The 17543-nt window shown below is 44.0% G+C and overlaps 2 protein-coding genes across 6 annotated transcripts in view; one reads left to right on the top strand and one right to left on the bottom strand.

Annotated features, from left to right (window-relative positions):
- The window catches only part of TNRC6A (trinucleotide repeat containing adaptor 6A), a 214554-nt gene that overhangs the window by 157215 nt on the left and 39796 nt on the right, over window positions 1-17543 (bottom strand). The gene's annotated exons all lie outside the window — the stretch shown is intronic.
- On the top strand, window positions 8369-9175 carry LOC135968955 (putative uncharacterized protein FLJ45256; the record flags this gene model as incomplete). The annotated part of the gene is given in 2 exon segments (XM_065537664.2): window positions 8369-8905; window positions 8908-9175. Coding segments are annotated over 2 exon segments (672 nt in total), but the record flags the coding sequence as incomplete, so codon positions are not given.

Raw genomic sequence — 17543 nt, 5'->3', positions numbered from 1 at the left:
GTAAGTTACAGGAGTCATGACACTTCTTCTCTGAATACTTCAGCCTGTATCATCTAAGAAGAACAGGTCAGGTACAGTGGCTCACGCCTGTAATCCCAGCACTTTGGGAGGCTGAGGTGGAAGGATGACTTGAGCCCAGGAGTTGGAGACCAGCTTCGGCTATATGGCAAGTCTCCTGTCTCTACAAAAAATAACAAAAATTAGCGAGGCGTGGTGGCGCACGCCTGTAGTCCCAGCTGCTCTGGAGGCTGAGATGGGAGAATCACCTGAGCCCAGGAGGCTGAGGTTGCTGTAAGCCGTGATCATGCCACTGCACTCCAGCCTGGGTGACTTAGTGAGACCCTGTCTCAAAACAAACAAACAAATAAAAAAAAAACAAAGAACATTTTCCTACACAAACACAACTCCCGAATCACTCTTAAAGAAAATTAGCAATGATTTCCTAACACAATCTCACATGCTGTCCATATTAAAATTTCACCAAATGTCCCTCAAATGTCTTTTATGACTATTTTAATTTTTCTGGTCATGATCCAATGTAGGATCAGAAATTGCATTTGGTTTTTGCCTCTTTACTCTTTTTTTCTAGAAAAGATTTCTACCCTTTTGTAAATGACACTGATTTTTATTTTTTAATTTTATTAAGACAGGGTCTCACTATGTTGCCCAGGCTGGTCTTGAACTCCTTGGCTCAAGCGATCCTCCTGCCTTGGCCTCCCAAAGCACTGGGATTACAGGCATGAGCCACCGTGCCTGGCCTGACATTGATATTTTAAAGAGTTCATCCAGGCTAGTTGTCATGGAAACGTCTCACATTTTGGATTCGTGTGATTGTTTCCTCGGGGTGATTGTTTCCTCGATTTCCCCATCTGTGAAATGGGTGCAGTGACAGTAGCCATCACATGGGTACCACATTCTACTCCCCAGGCAGTACGAGAACTACAGGGCATAGTGCCTGCACAGTGCCTACAGCAGTGTCTGGCACATCACGGATGCTGAATAAATGAGATGTTGCCATCACCATCATTCCAACCAGCATCCTCCGCCTCATTACCACCAGCATCTTCAGCACCCCAGAGTCCAAGCCGCATCGATGCGCAAACTTTTCTCATTCTTTCCTCATTCTTTCCTCACTCTTCTGGAATGTCTTATATCCCTCTTGCTCAGTTCCCTCTCTACTGGAGAACTGAAGTGATGAAACTTAAGCCGTATGAATCTCTTAGCCCCTCTAGCAACTGGAGTTTAGCCTCACCCATCTTCCTAAGGACAACCTCTCTTTTTTTTAGAATCACAATTTTCTGACCCCAAATGGTTTAGACACAGTGAGGCATTAACGGTGTCATGTCCACCCAGGGAGCAGGCGGGTGCTTCGTCATTGCTGGTGCTGGTGGTGGGTGACCTTGGCGCGGAGGCTGTCGGTGCGGCAGCTGCTGCAGTGCTGTCGGAGGGTTGCCGGGGAAAGGAGATTGGCTGGCGAGGAAGATGAGGAATGTGCTGCCAGCAGACTGGGATCACGGCCAGATGCTAATTATGATGGCCTGGGGGTGCTGGTACCCCCTGTCAGCATCATCTAAGGAAGTGTGGGGGCTGGCGGGAGTGGGGGAGGCGAGAGAAACGGGCAAGGTGAGAGGGACTGACAGGTTGGAGAGATCCACTTGTTCCCCAAGGGTCCACCCTCCCTTCAGACCCAAGCTGTCTGGGAGAAATTGTGGCTGTCACCATAGCAACAGCAGCAGCTGATGCGTGATGCACAGTGTCTGTTAGAGAAGCTCGGTCAAGCTTGTACCAGTATTTTTCCATCCGAATCTCATTTCTTCAGTGAAATGAGAGATGGGAGGCTGGGCAGGGCACAGGTGGGGCCAAGCGGGTATTTGGAGAGGGAGTACAGATAGGAGAGTTCTCAGATAGTCTACTGAATTTGGAGAGAATACAGATTGAAGAGAAGCAGATTTTTACATTACTAAGACATCATTTAAACATCCAGACTGCTTCAGAATTCCCTTAAATTATACATGAATTGCTGAAGCGGCAGCCCCGTAGCCTCCAGAAAGGTGCAACGCATTGCATCTCGGAGACCCTTGCGGGAAGGGTTGTCCCTGCGGTTCTGAAGGGCACCAACCTGGGAGTAAGACTGACCTTAGACTCCCAGCTCTGCCACTTCCCAGCAAGGTGGCTTTGGGCAAATTATTTTCCCGCATTAAGCCTCAATGTCCTCATCTGTAAAATGGAGATAATAAGAATAGCTGGCTGGGTGTGGTGGCTCACATCTGTAATCCCAGCACTTTGGGAGGCCGAAGTGGGTGGATCGCTTGAGCTCAGGAGTTCGAGACCAGCCTGGGCAACCCGGTGAAACCCCGTCCCTTCTTAAAATACAAAAATTAGCTGGGCATGGTGGCATGCACCTGTAGTCTCCGCTACTAGGGAGGCTGAGGCATGGGAATTGCTTGAGCCTGAGAAGCAGAGGTGCAGTGAGCCAAGATCATGCCATTGCACTGCAGCCTGGGTGACAGAGTGAGACTCTGTCTCAAAAAAAAAAAAAAAAAAAAAAAAAAAAAAAAAAAAAAAAAAAAAAAAAAAAAAAAGAGCTGCCTCATAGGGTCATAAGGAGAACAAAATGAATGGATGCATATAGTGTTAAGCCTAATACTTGGCTCATATAATGAACTCAATAAATGGTTGCTACTATTACTATAACAACTACTCATATTACTATTGGTGCTACTATTACTATTACTACTCTTACTACTGCAACAAGTACTGTTATTCCTCCTCCTGCCAGCACCATGGGGATTACACAATTCAGCTGAGGACGGGATGATGACTCACTGGCGACTCAGTCCTCTCCCACGAATGGTACTGGAGTGCTTGAATTTGCCAGCACTTTTGTAAGGAGCTGGGAGCAAAGGCTGAGAAGACACGGTCACTGCCCTCACAGACTGTGAATCTAGTGCCCAACAAAGGCATGACTCAAACAACCAGGGAATCCTAGAGGAGCTATAGGATTTTTTTTTTTTTTTTGAGACAGTGTCTTGGTCTGTTGCCCAGGCTGGAGTGCAGTGGTGCAATCTCAGCTCACTGTAGCCTCTGTCTCCTGGACTCATGATCCTCCCACCTCAGCCTCCCGAGTAGCTGGGACTACAGCGGCACGCTGCCACACTCAGCTAATGTTTAAATGTTTTGTAGAGAGTATGTCACTCAGGCTGGTCTTGAATTCCTGGGCTCAAATGATCCACCAAACTCAGTCTCCCAAAGTGCTGGGATTACAAGCATGAGTGCCCGGCCAGGATTTTTATTAGGAGAGATTGTACAGCTGATCTATTCCAGGATTTTCCCAAACTCATCCCTCAAGTTTCCCCTCTCTCTTTTGGTCCTGAGTACCACTCACATTGTTATTTATTTAAGGCTTTATTTCCCTTTAAGTTGATCCCCCTTTCATTGGTCAAATAAATGTGGTTTGAAGAAATCTGGATCGCACTGTGGAAAATGTGAAATTAGCATCACTTGCCATGCAAAAAAAAAAAAAAAACCCATAAAAATAAAAACGAGACTAATTGTGCGTCGTCGCATTTTAGCTAATATCCTTTTCCTATTGAACTTTCAGAGACTCAGGCTCACTCTGTTGAAAAGGGAGGTTGGCAAGGCTCAGAGAGGTGTTTAAAGGCACACTAGCACAAAATGAAACTTTTTCCTTTTTAATCAGAAGTGCTGCAAAGCAACCAAAGGAAGAATGACTTTCTCACTGTGTAATTCAATGACATCAAATGTTCCATGTTCTTTCCCACCTAAGGTCATGGCTGGCCTTAATTAAGGGTGAATAATTACCTCTTCTCAGAGGGGGCGGGAGAGGCAGGGCAAGAAGTAGGCCCTACAGCAGAGCATCTCTGCTGCATCTAATTATTCTGGTGGCCAATGCCAGGTGGAAAGCATGGCCTTGGTGATAAAAATGGAGGCAAGCATGATGCCACTTTCAGACTGCTTAAGTAGTTCAGAGGCACAGAAGCCCAGTGGGGGAAGTGCAGTAGAGCCGAGGGACGGGTCCAGATCATGAAGGCTTTGTAAATTGCACTTATTCACTGAGTAAAGTGCAAGCACTGAAATATACATACATATATATATACACACATATATATAATTTTTTTTCCTTTCCTTTCCTTTTTTTTTTTTTTTTTGAGATGGAGTTTTGCTCTTGTGGCCTAGGCTGGAGTGCAATGGCGTGATCTTGGCTCATCGTAATCCCCACCTCCCGGGTTCAAGTGATTCTCCTGCCTCAGCCTCCCAAGTAGCTGGGATTATAGGCATGTGCGACCATGTCTGGCTAATTTTTGTATTTTTAGTAGAGACGGGGTTTTACCATGTTGGTCAGGCTGGTCTTGAACTCCTGACCTCAGGTGATACACCAGCCTTGGCCTCCCAAAGTACTGGGATTACAGGCGTGAGCCACCACACCCAGCCTATATATGTAATGTTTTAAGACACAGGGTCTTGCTCTGTTGCCATGACTGGAGTGCAGTGGTGCAATCCTAGCTCCCTGCAGCCTCAAACTTCTGGGCCCAAGAGATTCTCCTGCCTCAGTCTTCTGAGTACCTGGGTCTATGGGCATGTGCCATCACGCCCGGCTAACTAAAAAAATGTTCTTGGTGTGTTGCCCAGGTTGGTCTCGAACTCCTGGCCTCAAGTGATCCTCCTGCCTTAGCCTCCCAAAGTGCTGGGATTAAAGGTGTGAGCTACCATGCCCAGCCTACTGAAATATATTAAACAGTGGAATGACATGACAGCAATAATAGCTATCATTAGTAGGGCACTATGCACTCACTAGTCATTGAATCTTCATAACAACTCTGGGGTAGGTAATACCATCCCTGTTCTACAGATGAGAAAACTGAGGCTTAATGAGTTTCAGTAGTTATCCCAAATGTGGAAGACTGACGACAATTCTCCTCTGCTCCCTATCTGTGACAGTGCAGTCACTTTGCTAAGTGACTTTGCAGCTCCTCTTATTAAGAGAGAAATCCGTTGTCCTGCCCACTGGCCTTGTGATCTACTCGGACCACAACAGTGCAGCAGATGGCATGATGGGTCAGTTCCAAGTCTGGGCTTCAAGAGTCCTCGTCAGTTTCCTGGGAATTCTTTGGGAACCCTGTTGTTGCCATGTGCACGGGGCCAGGCCTGTCTTCTGCAGAATGAGAGGAGTCCATTTGTTCCAACTGAGGCCCAGGCATGGGACAGAGCCTAGCCAAGACCAGCAGAGCCACCACTCCAGCCTGCAGCTGATCACAGATACATTAGAAAGTCCAGATGAGGCCAGAAAACCCACTCCCACTGACCAGTGGGCTCATAAGCGGTAAAGAGTGGTGTTCTTTTTATTTTTATTTATTTATTAGAGATGGAGTCTTGCTCTGTCACCCGGGCTGGAGTTCTGTGGTGCGATCTTGGCTCACTGTAACTTCCACCTCCTGGGTTCAAACAATTCTCCTGTTTCAGCCTCCTGAGTAGCTGGGACTACAGGCGCGTGCCACCATGCCCTGCTAATTTTTGTGTTTTTAGTAGAGATGGTATTTCGTCATATTGACGAGGCTGATCTCGAACTCCTGATCTCAAATGATCCACCCGCCTCAGCCTCCCAAAATGCTGGGATTACAGGTGTGAGCCACCACACCCAGCCAAGAGTCGTGTTCTTTTAAGCAATTAAGTTTTGGAGTGACTTCAGTTAGTAAAAGCTAATTAGATAACCAAGATAAGCCAGTGAGAAAATGTTAGAGTTGAGATTTGTTCCAGCTGTCACCACTGCCCCTGCCATATATACATATATATACTTTTTTTTTTTTTTTTTTTTTTTTTTTTTTTCTGAGGCTGGGTCTTGCTCTGTCATCTGGGCTGGAGTGCAGTGGTGCGATCATAGCTCACTGGCAGCTCCGAGGCTCAAGTGATCTTCCCACCTACTACTGAGTAGCTGGGACCACAGGCATATGTCACCATGTCCATCTAATTTTTAAAGTTTTGTAGAGATGGAGTCTTGCTATGCTGCTCAGGCTGGTCTCAAACTCCTGACTTTAAGCCATCCTTCCACCTCAGCTTCCCAAAGTGCTGAGATTCTAGGCGTGATCCACTGCTCCTGGCCCATTTATTCTCTTGAACATCATTTCTCACAAGCACTCAGAAGGTTTCCCATTTATGTTGGTATGTACCATTTCTTCAGTACAACCACTCACAACTTTCCAATCAGTTGGAAAGGAACCGCAATCAGTTGCCCCACACCACCACCAACACCTCACAAAGTATGATCGATATACTAGCAGAACATAGATAGACGAGTTGCAGGGAAAGATTTGTCCCTGCAAGCAAATTTTCCACAAGTGACACCTTCAATAATTCTTGCAAGGCAGTAGTTCTCAACCAGAGGTGATTTTGACCAGCTAGGGGACATTGACAATGTCTGGAGACATTTTTTATTGTCATAACTGGGAAGGGAGTGCTACCAGCCTATAGTGGGTTAAAGGCCAGGGATACTGCCAAAGAAACATCCTACAATGTACCAAACAGCCTCTCAGAACAAAGAATTATCCTACCCAAAATGTCAATAGCGCCGAGGTTGAGAAACTATTTTAAGGTAATATGGAACAAGGCTATTGTTAAGACTGTGAAGAGAACACCTTTGAGCAGTGGGTCTCGACCCTGGTTACACATTAGATTTACCCAGTGAATTAGAAAGCAATGAAAACCTAATGCTCCGCCCCGATTCTCTGAGTCTTTGACTCAACTGGGATCGGGCCATTTACCAATTCTCTCCAGGCTGAATGTGGTGGCTCATGCCTGTAATCCCAGCGCTTTAGGAGACAAAGGCAGGAAGATTGCTTGAGGTCAGGAGTTTAAGACCAGCCTGGACAACATAGCAAGATCCTGTCTCTATAAGAAAAATTAAAAAAAAAAAATTAGCCAGGTTTAAAAACATGTGCTTGTAGTCCCAGCTACTCAGGAGGCTGAGGTGGGAGGATGGCTTGAGCCCAGGAGTTCAAGGCTGCAGTGAGCTATGATTGCATGCACCACTGCACTCCAGCCTGGGCAACAGAGTGAGACCTTGTCTCTAAAATAAATAAATAAATAAATAAATAAGTTAGTTTGTCCTTCCTCCTCATCAGATCAGCCTCTCCACTTCAAATCTTGCCCCTTTGATGTCAGAATCTGGCTGCAACCATCCCCGTGATCCTGCGGAGCCTCGTACCTTACCTCTCCTGGCTTCTGTCTGTCGTCACTTTTGTTCTCCACCACCCTTGCCTCAATCAAACACTTTTTCTCTGATGCAAAACTCTACCTCCTCATAGATTTCCATAAGACCTTCATTTACAGAAAGTGTTTTGGGACTTCTTATAGTTTTTTTTTTGTTGTTTGTTTGTTTGTTTGTTTTTGTGGTGCGTGTGTGTGAGATTTGGGGATTACTGCAAGGCACCCTATACACAAGCGTCTTCTGGTATCTCCCTACTTTATTTTTTAATTTTATTATTTGGAGACAGGGTCGCACTCTGTCCCCCACACTGGAGTGCAGTGGCATGATCTCAGTTCACTGCAATCTCTGTCTCCAAGGTGCAAGGATTCTCCTGCCTCAGCCTCCCGAATAGCTGGGATCACAGGTGAGCACCACCATGCTCAGCTAATTTTTGTATTTTTAGTAGAGACGGGGTTTCGCCACGTTGGCCAGGCTGGTCTCGAACTCCTGACTTCAGGTGATCCACCCGCCTCCGCTTCCACCTCCCAAAGTGCTGGGATTATAGGTGTGAGCCACCACCCCCAGACTCCTTACCTTCATTTCCCCTTCTCTTCTGTTCACTACAGGGTTAACTCAAGAGGCTTGGGATGGTTAAACCCTGCACATCTCAGAGGAGGGACTGGCCCTTCACCTGTTTCTGTAAGATAACTGCTAACAGCTTAAAATATTCTGCCTGATAAGAAGACTTCTGTATATCTGGGGCCTTGGGCCATGCCAGATAGTTGATGCTAACAACATGATTTATGGTGGGTGCCGGGGTCATGCTGTATCAGCCTGACCTCTGGAGGGGCTGGATACTGGGTAACTCATCCCCAATAAAAGCCATGGATACTATGGCTCAGGTGAGTTTCCCTGGTTGGCAATGTTTTGTGTGTGTTGTCACACATCATTGCTGGGAGAATTAAGCACTGCACACATGACTCTCTAGGAGGGTACAGGTGGAAGCTCCTGCCTGGATTCTGCCCTGAGCACCTTTTTCCTTTGCTGATTTTATTTATCTATTTATCTATTTTTGAGATGGAGTCTCGCTCTGTCGCCACAGTTGGAGTGTGGAGGCTGGATCTCGGCTCACTGCAACCTCCACCTCCCACGTCCAAGTGATTCTCCTGCTTCAGCCTCCCAAGGAGCTGGGATTACAGGCGCCAGCCACCACGCCTGGCTAATTTTTGTATTTTAGTAGAGATGGGGTTTTGCCATGTTGGCCAGGCTGGTCTCGAACTCCTGAGCTCAAGTGACAAGGCTGCTGGCCTCGACCTCCCAAAGTGCTGGGATTCCAGGCATGAGCCACCGTGCTCGGCCCCTTTGCTGATTTTTAATCCATATCCTTCCACTGTATTAAGTTGTAACTGTGAATACAACGGCTTTTTTGAGTTCCGTGAGTCTTTGCAGCAAATCGTCAAACCTGAGCGTGTCTTGGGGACTCCCCGACACATCTTCCCACTCCCTCTTCTCTCTTCTTGCTTCCTCTGGAGTAAACTAAAAGAGGCCCCTGCTTGCCTTTTGCAAGGCAGTTCTGAACACACTGAGATCATTTGTGATCTCATATCCTCTTCTAAGCAATTCATCAAGAAATTTCTTTCAAATAAACCCAGTGCTCTTCATGGAGGTGATACTGGTGAAAATGACTTTCTCCAGCTTATTACATACGTTTGCAGAAGCTCCTGTTTAAGAGTTTGAGCACATATATGTGTGTGCCTATATACCAGCACATGCATGCATGCTCACAGCTGTCATGCCTTCACCAGAACCAGGACGAGGAGTTACTCTATTGCCAGAATTGAAGAATCATTTCCACATATTGTGAGGCCAGAGAAAGTACGATGAAAAATACAGCTGCCAGCATGCCTATGTGTGGCCTCCCTTCACTACCTGCTCGCACTGCTAATGGCCCTGTGGATTCCACTGCATGGATCTGTAATTTTCTAAACCATTTCCCCTAATGTTGGATACTTGGGTTATTTCCAACATTTTTACTTTTCCAAATAAGGCACCCAAAATGATTCTTGCAGAGTAATCATTAGGCTCTTCTATAATTATCTAATTATCCTTTTTTTTTTTTTTCTGAGACGGTCTTGCTCTGACACCCAGGCTGGAGTACAGTGGCACGATCATGGCTCACTGCAGCCTCGACGTCCCACGCTCAAGTGATTCCACAGTCTCAGCCTCCCGTGTAGCTGGGATCACAGATGTGCGCCACCATGCCTGGCTAACTTTCTGTGCTTTTTATAGAGATGGGGAATTTTTTTTGTGTTTTTTTTTTATAGAGACGATGTCTCACCATGTTGCCCAGGCTGTTCTGGAACTTCTGGACTCCAGTAATCCTCCCGCCTCAGCCTCCCAAGGTGCTGAGACTACGGGCGTGAGCCACCGTGCCCAGTCATATAATTATCTTAAGATAAATTTCTATACATGGAATTTCTGAATTAAAAAGCACAGATTTTTGTTTGTTGGTTGCTTGGTTTTTAGAGGCAGTATCTCACTCCATTGCCCAGGCTGGAGTGCAGTGGTGCAATCATAGCTCAATGCACCCTTGAATTCCCGGGCTCTAAGAGTCTTCCTTCCTCAGTCTCCCAAGCAGCTAGGACTACAGAGTACATATGTTTTTAAGATCTTTGATAGATTATACCTTTTGGGGACTGTATCAGTTAAAAACTCTACCAGTACTGTAGAAACATGATCGTGTCTCTGTTTCCTTGCCACACTGGGCATTAATTACTCGCTCCATTAATGAGTTAATTGCACCATCAATAACAGTATGGTAAAGTGTGACACATTTACACTACAGAATATCATGCTGTAAAGAATAAGGTTGTAGGCCAGGTGAGGTGGCTCACACCTGTAATCCCAGCACTTTGGGAGGCCGAGGCAGGCGGATCATGAAGTCAAGAGATCGAGACCACCCTGGCCAACATGTTGAAACCCTGTCTCTACTAAAAATACAAAAATTAGCTGGGCGTAGTGGCAGGTGCCTGTAATTCCAGCTACTTGGGAGGCTGAGCCAGGAGAATCGCTTGAACCTGGGAGGTAGAGGTTGCAGTGAGCCAAGATGGCGCCACTGCATTCCAGACTGGGGACAGAGTGAGACTCTGTCTCAAACAAAACAAAACAAAACAAAGCAATTTAAAGAGAAAGACTTCTAGGTGAGGTAAAAAAAAAAAAAAAAGGCAAAACCTGACTTTGGTTGAAAACAAAAAAATATGCCATACAGTTTCTTAGGAAAACTGAAATTAAAAGTATAAGCAAAGACATACCTTATTCAGTGATACCATGAACTTGAGAGACTCAGAAGGGGAAGGGTGGGAGGGGGCTAAGGGTAAAAAACTGCACGTTAGGTGCAATGTACATTCCTCCGTTAACAGGCGCACTAAAATCTCAGAATTCACCGCTATATAATTCATCCACATAACAAAAAACCACCTGTACCCCTAAAGCTATTGAAAGAATAATTTTTAAAAAGACATACCAGAAAAAGGTTAAGAAAAAGAAAGCTGAGGCCGGGCGCAGTGGCTCACGCCTGTAATCCCAGCACTTTGGGAGGCTGAGGCGGGCGGATCATGAGGTCAGGAGATCGAGACCATCCTGGCTAACACAGTGAAACCCCGTCTCTGCTAAAAATACAAAAAATTAGCTGGGCGTGGTGGCGGGTGCCTGTAGTCCCAGCTACTCGGGAGGCTGAGGCAGGAGAATGGCCTGAACCCAGGAGGCAGAGCTTGCAGTGAGCCGAGATTGCACCACTGCACTCCAGCCTGGGCAACAGAGCAAGACTCTAAAAAAAAAAAAAATTGAATTAATTAATGTAGGAGCAAACTCTTTGGGGTGAGTTGGTTAGAGTAAAATAAATAATTGAAAAGTCAACTAATCAGGGGGAAAAAAAAGGAAGAAAGCTCAAAAACACAACATTAGAAACAGGGTGGGTGGGGCTCTGTGGCTCACATCTATAATTCCAGCACTTTGGGAGGCCGAGGTAGATCGCTTGAGGTCAAGAGTTCCAGACCAGCCTGGCCAACATGGTGAAACCCCGTCTCTACTAAAAATACAAAGATTAGCTGGTTATGGTGGCACGTGCCTGTAATCCCAGCTACTTGGGAGGCAGAGGCAGGAGAATTGCTTGAAATGGGGAGGCAGAGATTGCAGTGGACCGAGACCGTGCCACTGCACCCCAGTCTGGGCGACAGAGTGAGTGAGACTCTGCCTCAAAAACAAACAAGCAAACAAAAAAGAAACAGGGTGGAGGAAATAACATAACAAAGAGGAAATGAAATGACTTTGTATCTTGCAAATTGTGCAATTAAATTTGAAAATCTGAATGAAGTAGATTATTTTCTAGAAAAACATAACTAATTGTCCACAGTTTTAGAACTCTGAAATAACAGTAAGCAGAAACAAAACTGAGAATGTTAACCAGCTTCCCACCCCAAATCCACCACACCAGACACACAGGAGTTTTAGATAAAGTCTTCCAAATAGCCAAGAAATAAGCAATTCTGCTTCTATATAAATTGTATCCAGGCATGGAGAAATAAAAGATGCTCATACTTTTTGTCAAAGCCACATCAAAACCTGAAAATCATGTCACAAAGAACAACTATATAACAAAACTCACTTATGAATATCTTATCTTAAATAAGATATTACCAAAGAAAACCCAGCATATTTTAGGAATGTAGGAAACGCTGTTTTAGGAAATCTACCAGTAAGCAACACTCACCATATAACTTGGCTTTAAAAAAAAAATGCCATAAAATTGTCTCAAAAATGTAATGTTATTAGCATAGAATTGACAAAATATTCTCTTACAGCTTTCTAAGTCTCCACTGTATTTTTGGCTAAACTCCCTTTCTTATTTCCTTTTTTTTTCTTTTTTTCTTTCTCTGTCGCCCAAGCTGGAGTGCAGTGGCACGATCTCGGCTCACTGCAACCTCTGCATCCTGGGTTCAAACGATTCTCCTGCCTCAGCCTTCCAAATAGCTGGGATTACAGGTGCGCGCCATCATGCCTGGTTAATTTTTGTATTTTTAATGGAGTCGGGGTTTCACCCTGTTGGCCAGGCTGGTCTTGAACTCCTGACCTGAAGTGATCCACCCGCCTCGGCCTCCCCAAGTGCTGGGATTATAGGCATGAGCCGCCATTCCCTGCCTTTATTTCCAAATTTTGAAATATGTGCTCTGTTTTCTTTGATAAGTCTCTCTAGAGGTTTGCTGTTTTTTGGGGGGCAGGCGGATAGGGGCTCACCGTGTCACCCAGGCCGTAGTTCAGTAGTGTGATCATCGGTCACTGCAGCCTTGACCTCCCAGGCTCAATCAATCCTCCTGCCTCAGTCTCCCAAGTAAGTAGCTGGGACCACAGGCGTGCACCACCATACCTGGCTAATTTTTGTATTTTTTGTAGAGGACAGCGTCTTGTTATGTTACTCAGGCCGTTCTCCAACTTCTGGGGCCAAGTGATTCTTTTGCCTTGGCCTCCCAAAGCGCTGGGATTACAGGCATAAGCCATCACTCCCCGCCTCTCTAGAGTTTTATTTTATTGATCTTATCAAAGACCCAGGTCATGGTTTTATTTAGCATTTATTTATATTATTTGTTTCAGTAATGTCTGCTTTTATTATGTTTGATTCTGTCTACTTGCTACTTTGGGTCATTTTGTTCTTTTTCATACTTCTTTTATGTGAAACATTTTATTTTTAAAATCCTTTCTTAATAAAAATACTTAAAATAACAATTTTGCCTCTGATTACAGGGTTGTTTACATCTTATCAGTTTTGAAAGACAGAGTTCCTTTGTTATTTTGTACATAAACAGAAACTGCCATTTTAATTTCCTCTTTCCCCCAAAATAATTTCTATAAATGATTTTTGAAAGTTCTAAATATTTTGGTTTTTTGTTAACCTGATGTTATGTATTTATAGTTTTTTTTATCAGATAATTTGACTTGTACAATTTCTGCCTTTGGAATTTTTTAAAGTGTTTATTTGGCCTGATATATTATCATTTTAAATATATGTTCTATGTATTTTTGAAACACATACGTATTTCATTTTCTCTTTTTTTTTTTTTTTTTTTTGAGATGGAGTCTCACTCTGTTGCCCAGGCTAGAGTGCAGTGGCATAATTTCGGCTCACTGCAACCTCTGCCTCCTGGGTTCAAGCAATTCTCCTGCCTTAGCCTTCTGTGTAGCTGGGATTACAGGCACGCACCACCATGCCCGGCTAATTTTTTTTTTTTTTTTTTTTTGTATTTTCAGTAGAGATGGGTTTCGCCATGTTGGCCAGGCTGGTTTTGAACTTCTGACCTCAGGTGATCCACCTGCCTTGGCCTCCCAAAGTGCGGGGATGATAGGCCTAAGCCACTGCACCCGGCCTCATTTTTCTTTCCTTTTCTTTTCCTTTCTTTTCTTTTTCTTCCTTTCCTTTCTTTCTTTCTTTTTTTTTTTTTTTTTCTCCAAGTTCTTGTTCTGTCACCCAGGCTAGAGTGCAGTGGTAGTGCATGGCTCACTGCAGCCTCCATTTCCCAGGCTCAAGTGATCCTCCCACCTCAGCCTCCCGAGTAGCTGGGACCACAGGCACTCACCACTGTGCCTGGCTAATTTTTTAAAGTTTTTGTAAAGACAAGGGTCTCCCTATGTTGCCCAGGTTGGTCTCAGACTCCTGTCCTCAAGTGATCCTCCTGCCTTGGCCTCTCAAAGTGTTGGGATTACAGGCATGAGCCACGGCACCAGACCTATGCTTCTTGCTATGTGTCTATTATCTAACATTTATTAATTCTGTTATTTAAATCCTGTTCTTTTGTATTTTGTTCTGTCAAAATGAGAATAGTTTGTTAATCTTTAGCTCAATTTTAGTTTTGTCAACAACTCTTTTTTTGAGACGGAATTTCACTCTTGTTGCCCAGGCTGGAGTGCAGTGGCACGATCTTGGCTCACTGCAACCTCCGCCTCCCAGGTTCAAGCGATTCTTTTACTCCAGCCTCCCGAGTAACTGGGATTACAGGCATGTGCCACCACGCCTGGCTAACTTTTCTATTTTTAGTAGAGACGGGGTTTCACCATGTTGGCCACGATGGTCTCGAACTCCTGACTTCAGGTGATCCACCTGCCTTGGCCTCCCAAAGTGCTGGGATTACCTTTTCTTTACCTCATAGATGTTCATACATGTTTTTATCTTTGGGCGAGATTATACCATTTACTGTGAAATTATATTCTGTCCAAAATGTTTTTGGTTGTGTGTCTGATTTTGTCCAAAATTGGTGAGTTTTAGGTTAAAATTAGTAATTTAGTAAAATTGCTGAAATTTACGTTAAATTACAGGTGATTCTTTTTTGTTGTTATGTGTTTTTTTATTTTTTATTAATTTTTTTTTGAGACGTCTCACTCTGTCGCCCAGGCTGGAGTGCAGTGACGTGATCTCATCTCATTGCAACCTCCACCTCCTGGGTTTAAGTGATTCTCCTGCCTCAGCCTCTGGAGTAGCTGGGACTAAAGGTACATGCCACAGAAATTAGCACCACGCTCGGCTAATTTTTGTATTTTTTAAGTATAGACGGGGTTTCACCATGTTGGTCAGACTGGTCTCAAACTCCTGATGTCAGGTGATTCGCCCTCCTTGGCCTCCCAAAGTGCTGGGATTACAGGCATGAGCCACCGTGCCTGGCCTACAGGTGATTCTTGTAGGGACCATTATTAAAAATTTTCTGCAGATCATGAAGCTATATCAAGGTGTTGAGCTTAACCATTAAGCACAGTGTAATCATTCATTAAGCCTGTCCAGTTTGATTATGCATTCTGGCATTTTGTAAGCTGCTCTGCCCAGCAATATATAGATTTATTTGATATGTTAACATTGGCTAATAAGCCAAATGCAGTGGCTCACACCTGTAATCCCAGCATTTTGGGAGTTCAAGGCAGGAGGATTGCTTGAGGCTAGGAATTTGAGACCAGCCTGGGTAACATATTGAGACTCCATCTCTGCAAAACATTAAAAAATTAGCTGGGTGTGGTGGCTATGCCTGTTGTCCCATCTACTTGGGAGGCTGAGGTGAAAGGATCACTTGAGCCTGGGAGGTGGATGCTGCAGTGGGCCATGATTGAACCACTGCACTCCAGCCACAGAGAAAGTCTCTGTCTGCCCCTGCCAAAAAAAAAGTTAATAATTTTTTCCCCTAAGATCTCAGCTCAAAGTACTATCTCTTCAGAGAGGTCTTCAATCTAAAGTACAGTCCTTTAGTCTAAAGTATCACCCTAACTAGGCCTTTTTTTTTTTTTTTTTTTTTTTTTTTGTGATAGAGTCTCACTCTGTCACTCCAGGTTGGAATGCAGTGGTGCCATCTCGGCTCACTGCAACCCGCACATCCTGGGATCAAGTGATTCTTGTGCCTCAGCTTCCCAAGTAGCTGGGATTACAGGTGTGCACCACCACGCCTGCCTAATTTTTGTATTTTTAGTAGAGACGAGATTTCATCATGTTGGCCAGGCTGGTCTCGAACTCCTGACATCAGGTGATCTGCCCCCCTCAGCCTCCCGAAGTGCTGGGATTACAGGCATGAGCCACCGCACCTGGCCGTTAATAGAAGTATTTTTTAAAATTAGTATTACTGTTCTATTTCCTTTGTATTTCTGATGTATTTTAGATCACCCCCACTTTTTTCCCCTTAATGCTTTTGATTCACTTTGCATTAGGCTTGTCTCTTGGAAACAGGACGTAGCTAGATTTTAAAAATCTATTCTGAAGGGCTTTGTTTTCCACAGGGCTTGCTGTCCTTTTATTTTTGTTATCTCAGGTCTCATCATTGTCATCGTGGTTGTCTTCTCTGAGGTGAACACTCCCTTGTTTATTTTTTCTTCCTGTCATTTGCAATGTGAATCACGCTGTCTTTGTCGGGGTTATTGTTCTACTGCTTTATAGATTTGTTCATTCCAGTTTTCTTCTCAGACACACGTCTTCTGCTTAGATAGTTCAGAGTTCCCATAAGCCTGTCTTAGAAGAAGGCTGTGGTCTTAGGGAAGTGGAATGCAATTTCAATTTAGAAAATGGTTGGAAGCGAATGCTCCCAAGAAGCTCCAATTTCAGGGTGCTTTTAAACAAAGTTCAAGAGAATTCTCAGGCCTCTCTGCTGATTGAATTCTCTTCCTTGGCTAATCTGTTTACTCAGTCAATGTCAGATAGTGCAAGGGTAATTTTGAGTTTGGGATAAGGATTAAATGTTCAATCCACGTCCTATTGTCCCTGAGGTAAACTTGCTCTACAGGGAGGTAGAGAACTAGCACTATTCATTTAAAACTGGGTTTCTGTAATGTAATGAAGGGCACGTTGAGGATCCCAAAACACTCCTGGATCTGTCCCCCTCTTATTCCGTCTTTCATATGTTGTTTGGGTCCAGTTGCCTAATAATTACCACTTAATCAGCATATGTATTTATGGGATAAAGGAAGAACACCAAAGAAAAGAACAGTGATTATGAAAACAAGTGCTGTAAGAACAATTGGTGTGCTGGAAAATGTTGTGGTCAGTGGGTTGGATGCCAATCGGTGCTGAGGTCTGGAGGTTTTAATGTAATAGCAGCTTGGGATGGGTAACCTGGATATTAGCCAAAACACTGGTGGAGAAAAGCCTCATAAATTAGTTTTGATTACTAGCATTTGCCAGTTTCAGTTTACAGAAAGGCCACCATATAATTTCTGTATCTTCTTTTTGGAGAATTACTTTTGACATTTGCATTAAATATTACGCCATGGGATAACACTTATCTAGCCACCATATAATCTGGATTGCAGTGAATTCTACTTAATTGGCTTTTTGTTCATCTTTTCATTTTGATTAACAGTTTCCTTTCTTAAGTTCTTTTATCCTAAATTAATTTTAATTATATGAGTAATACATACATACATGCATGCTTCTTATTAAATCCAAGTTCATCTAAGTTCCCTCTCTCCAAGTTCTTTTATTCTAAATTAACTTTAATTATATGAGTAATACATACATGCATTCTTCTTATTAAATCCAAGTTCATCTAAGTTCCCTCTCTCCTTTCATAGAGGCACAGAGAGAACCACTCTGGTATCTTTCTGTGTCTCTATCTATCTATAATCAAAAAGTTAAAAAAAAATGTATATATTTTGTTTTTAGAGAGGGGATCTTTCTATATTGCCCAGACTGGTCTCAAACTCCTGACCTCAAGCAATCCTCCCTTGGGAGCCATCACACCTGGCATCTATCATCAATTTTTTTTTTTTTTTTTTTTTGAGACGGAGTCTTGCTCTGTCACCCAGGCTGGAGTGCAGTGGCCGGATC

The sequence above is a fragment of the Macaca fascicularis genome, chromosome 20, assembly GCF_037993035.2.
Source record: "Macaca fascicularis isolate 582-1 chromosome 20, T2T-MFA8v1.1".
Taxonomy (NCBI): domain Eukaryota; kingdom Metazoa; phylum Chordata; class Mammalia; order Primates; family Cercopithecidae; genus Macaca; species Macaca fascicularis.
Note: the sequence above shows the minus strand (reverse complement) of the source record. Positions and strands in the feature narration are given on the sequence as shown.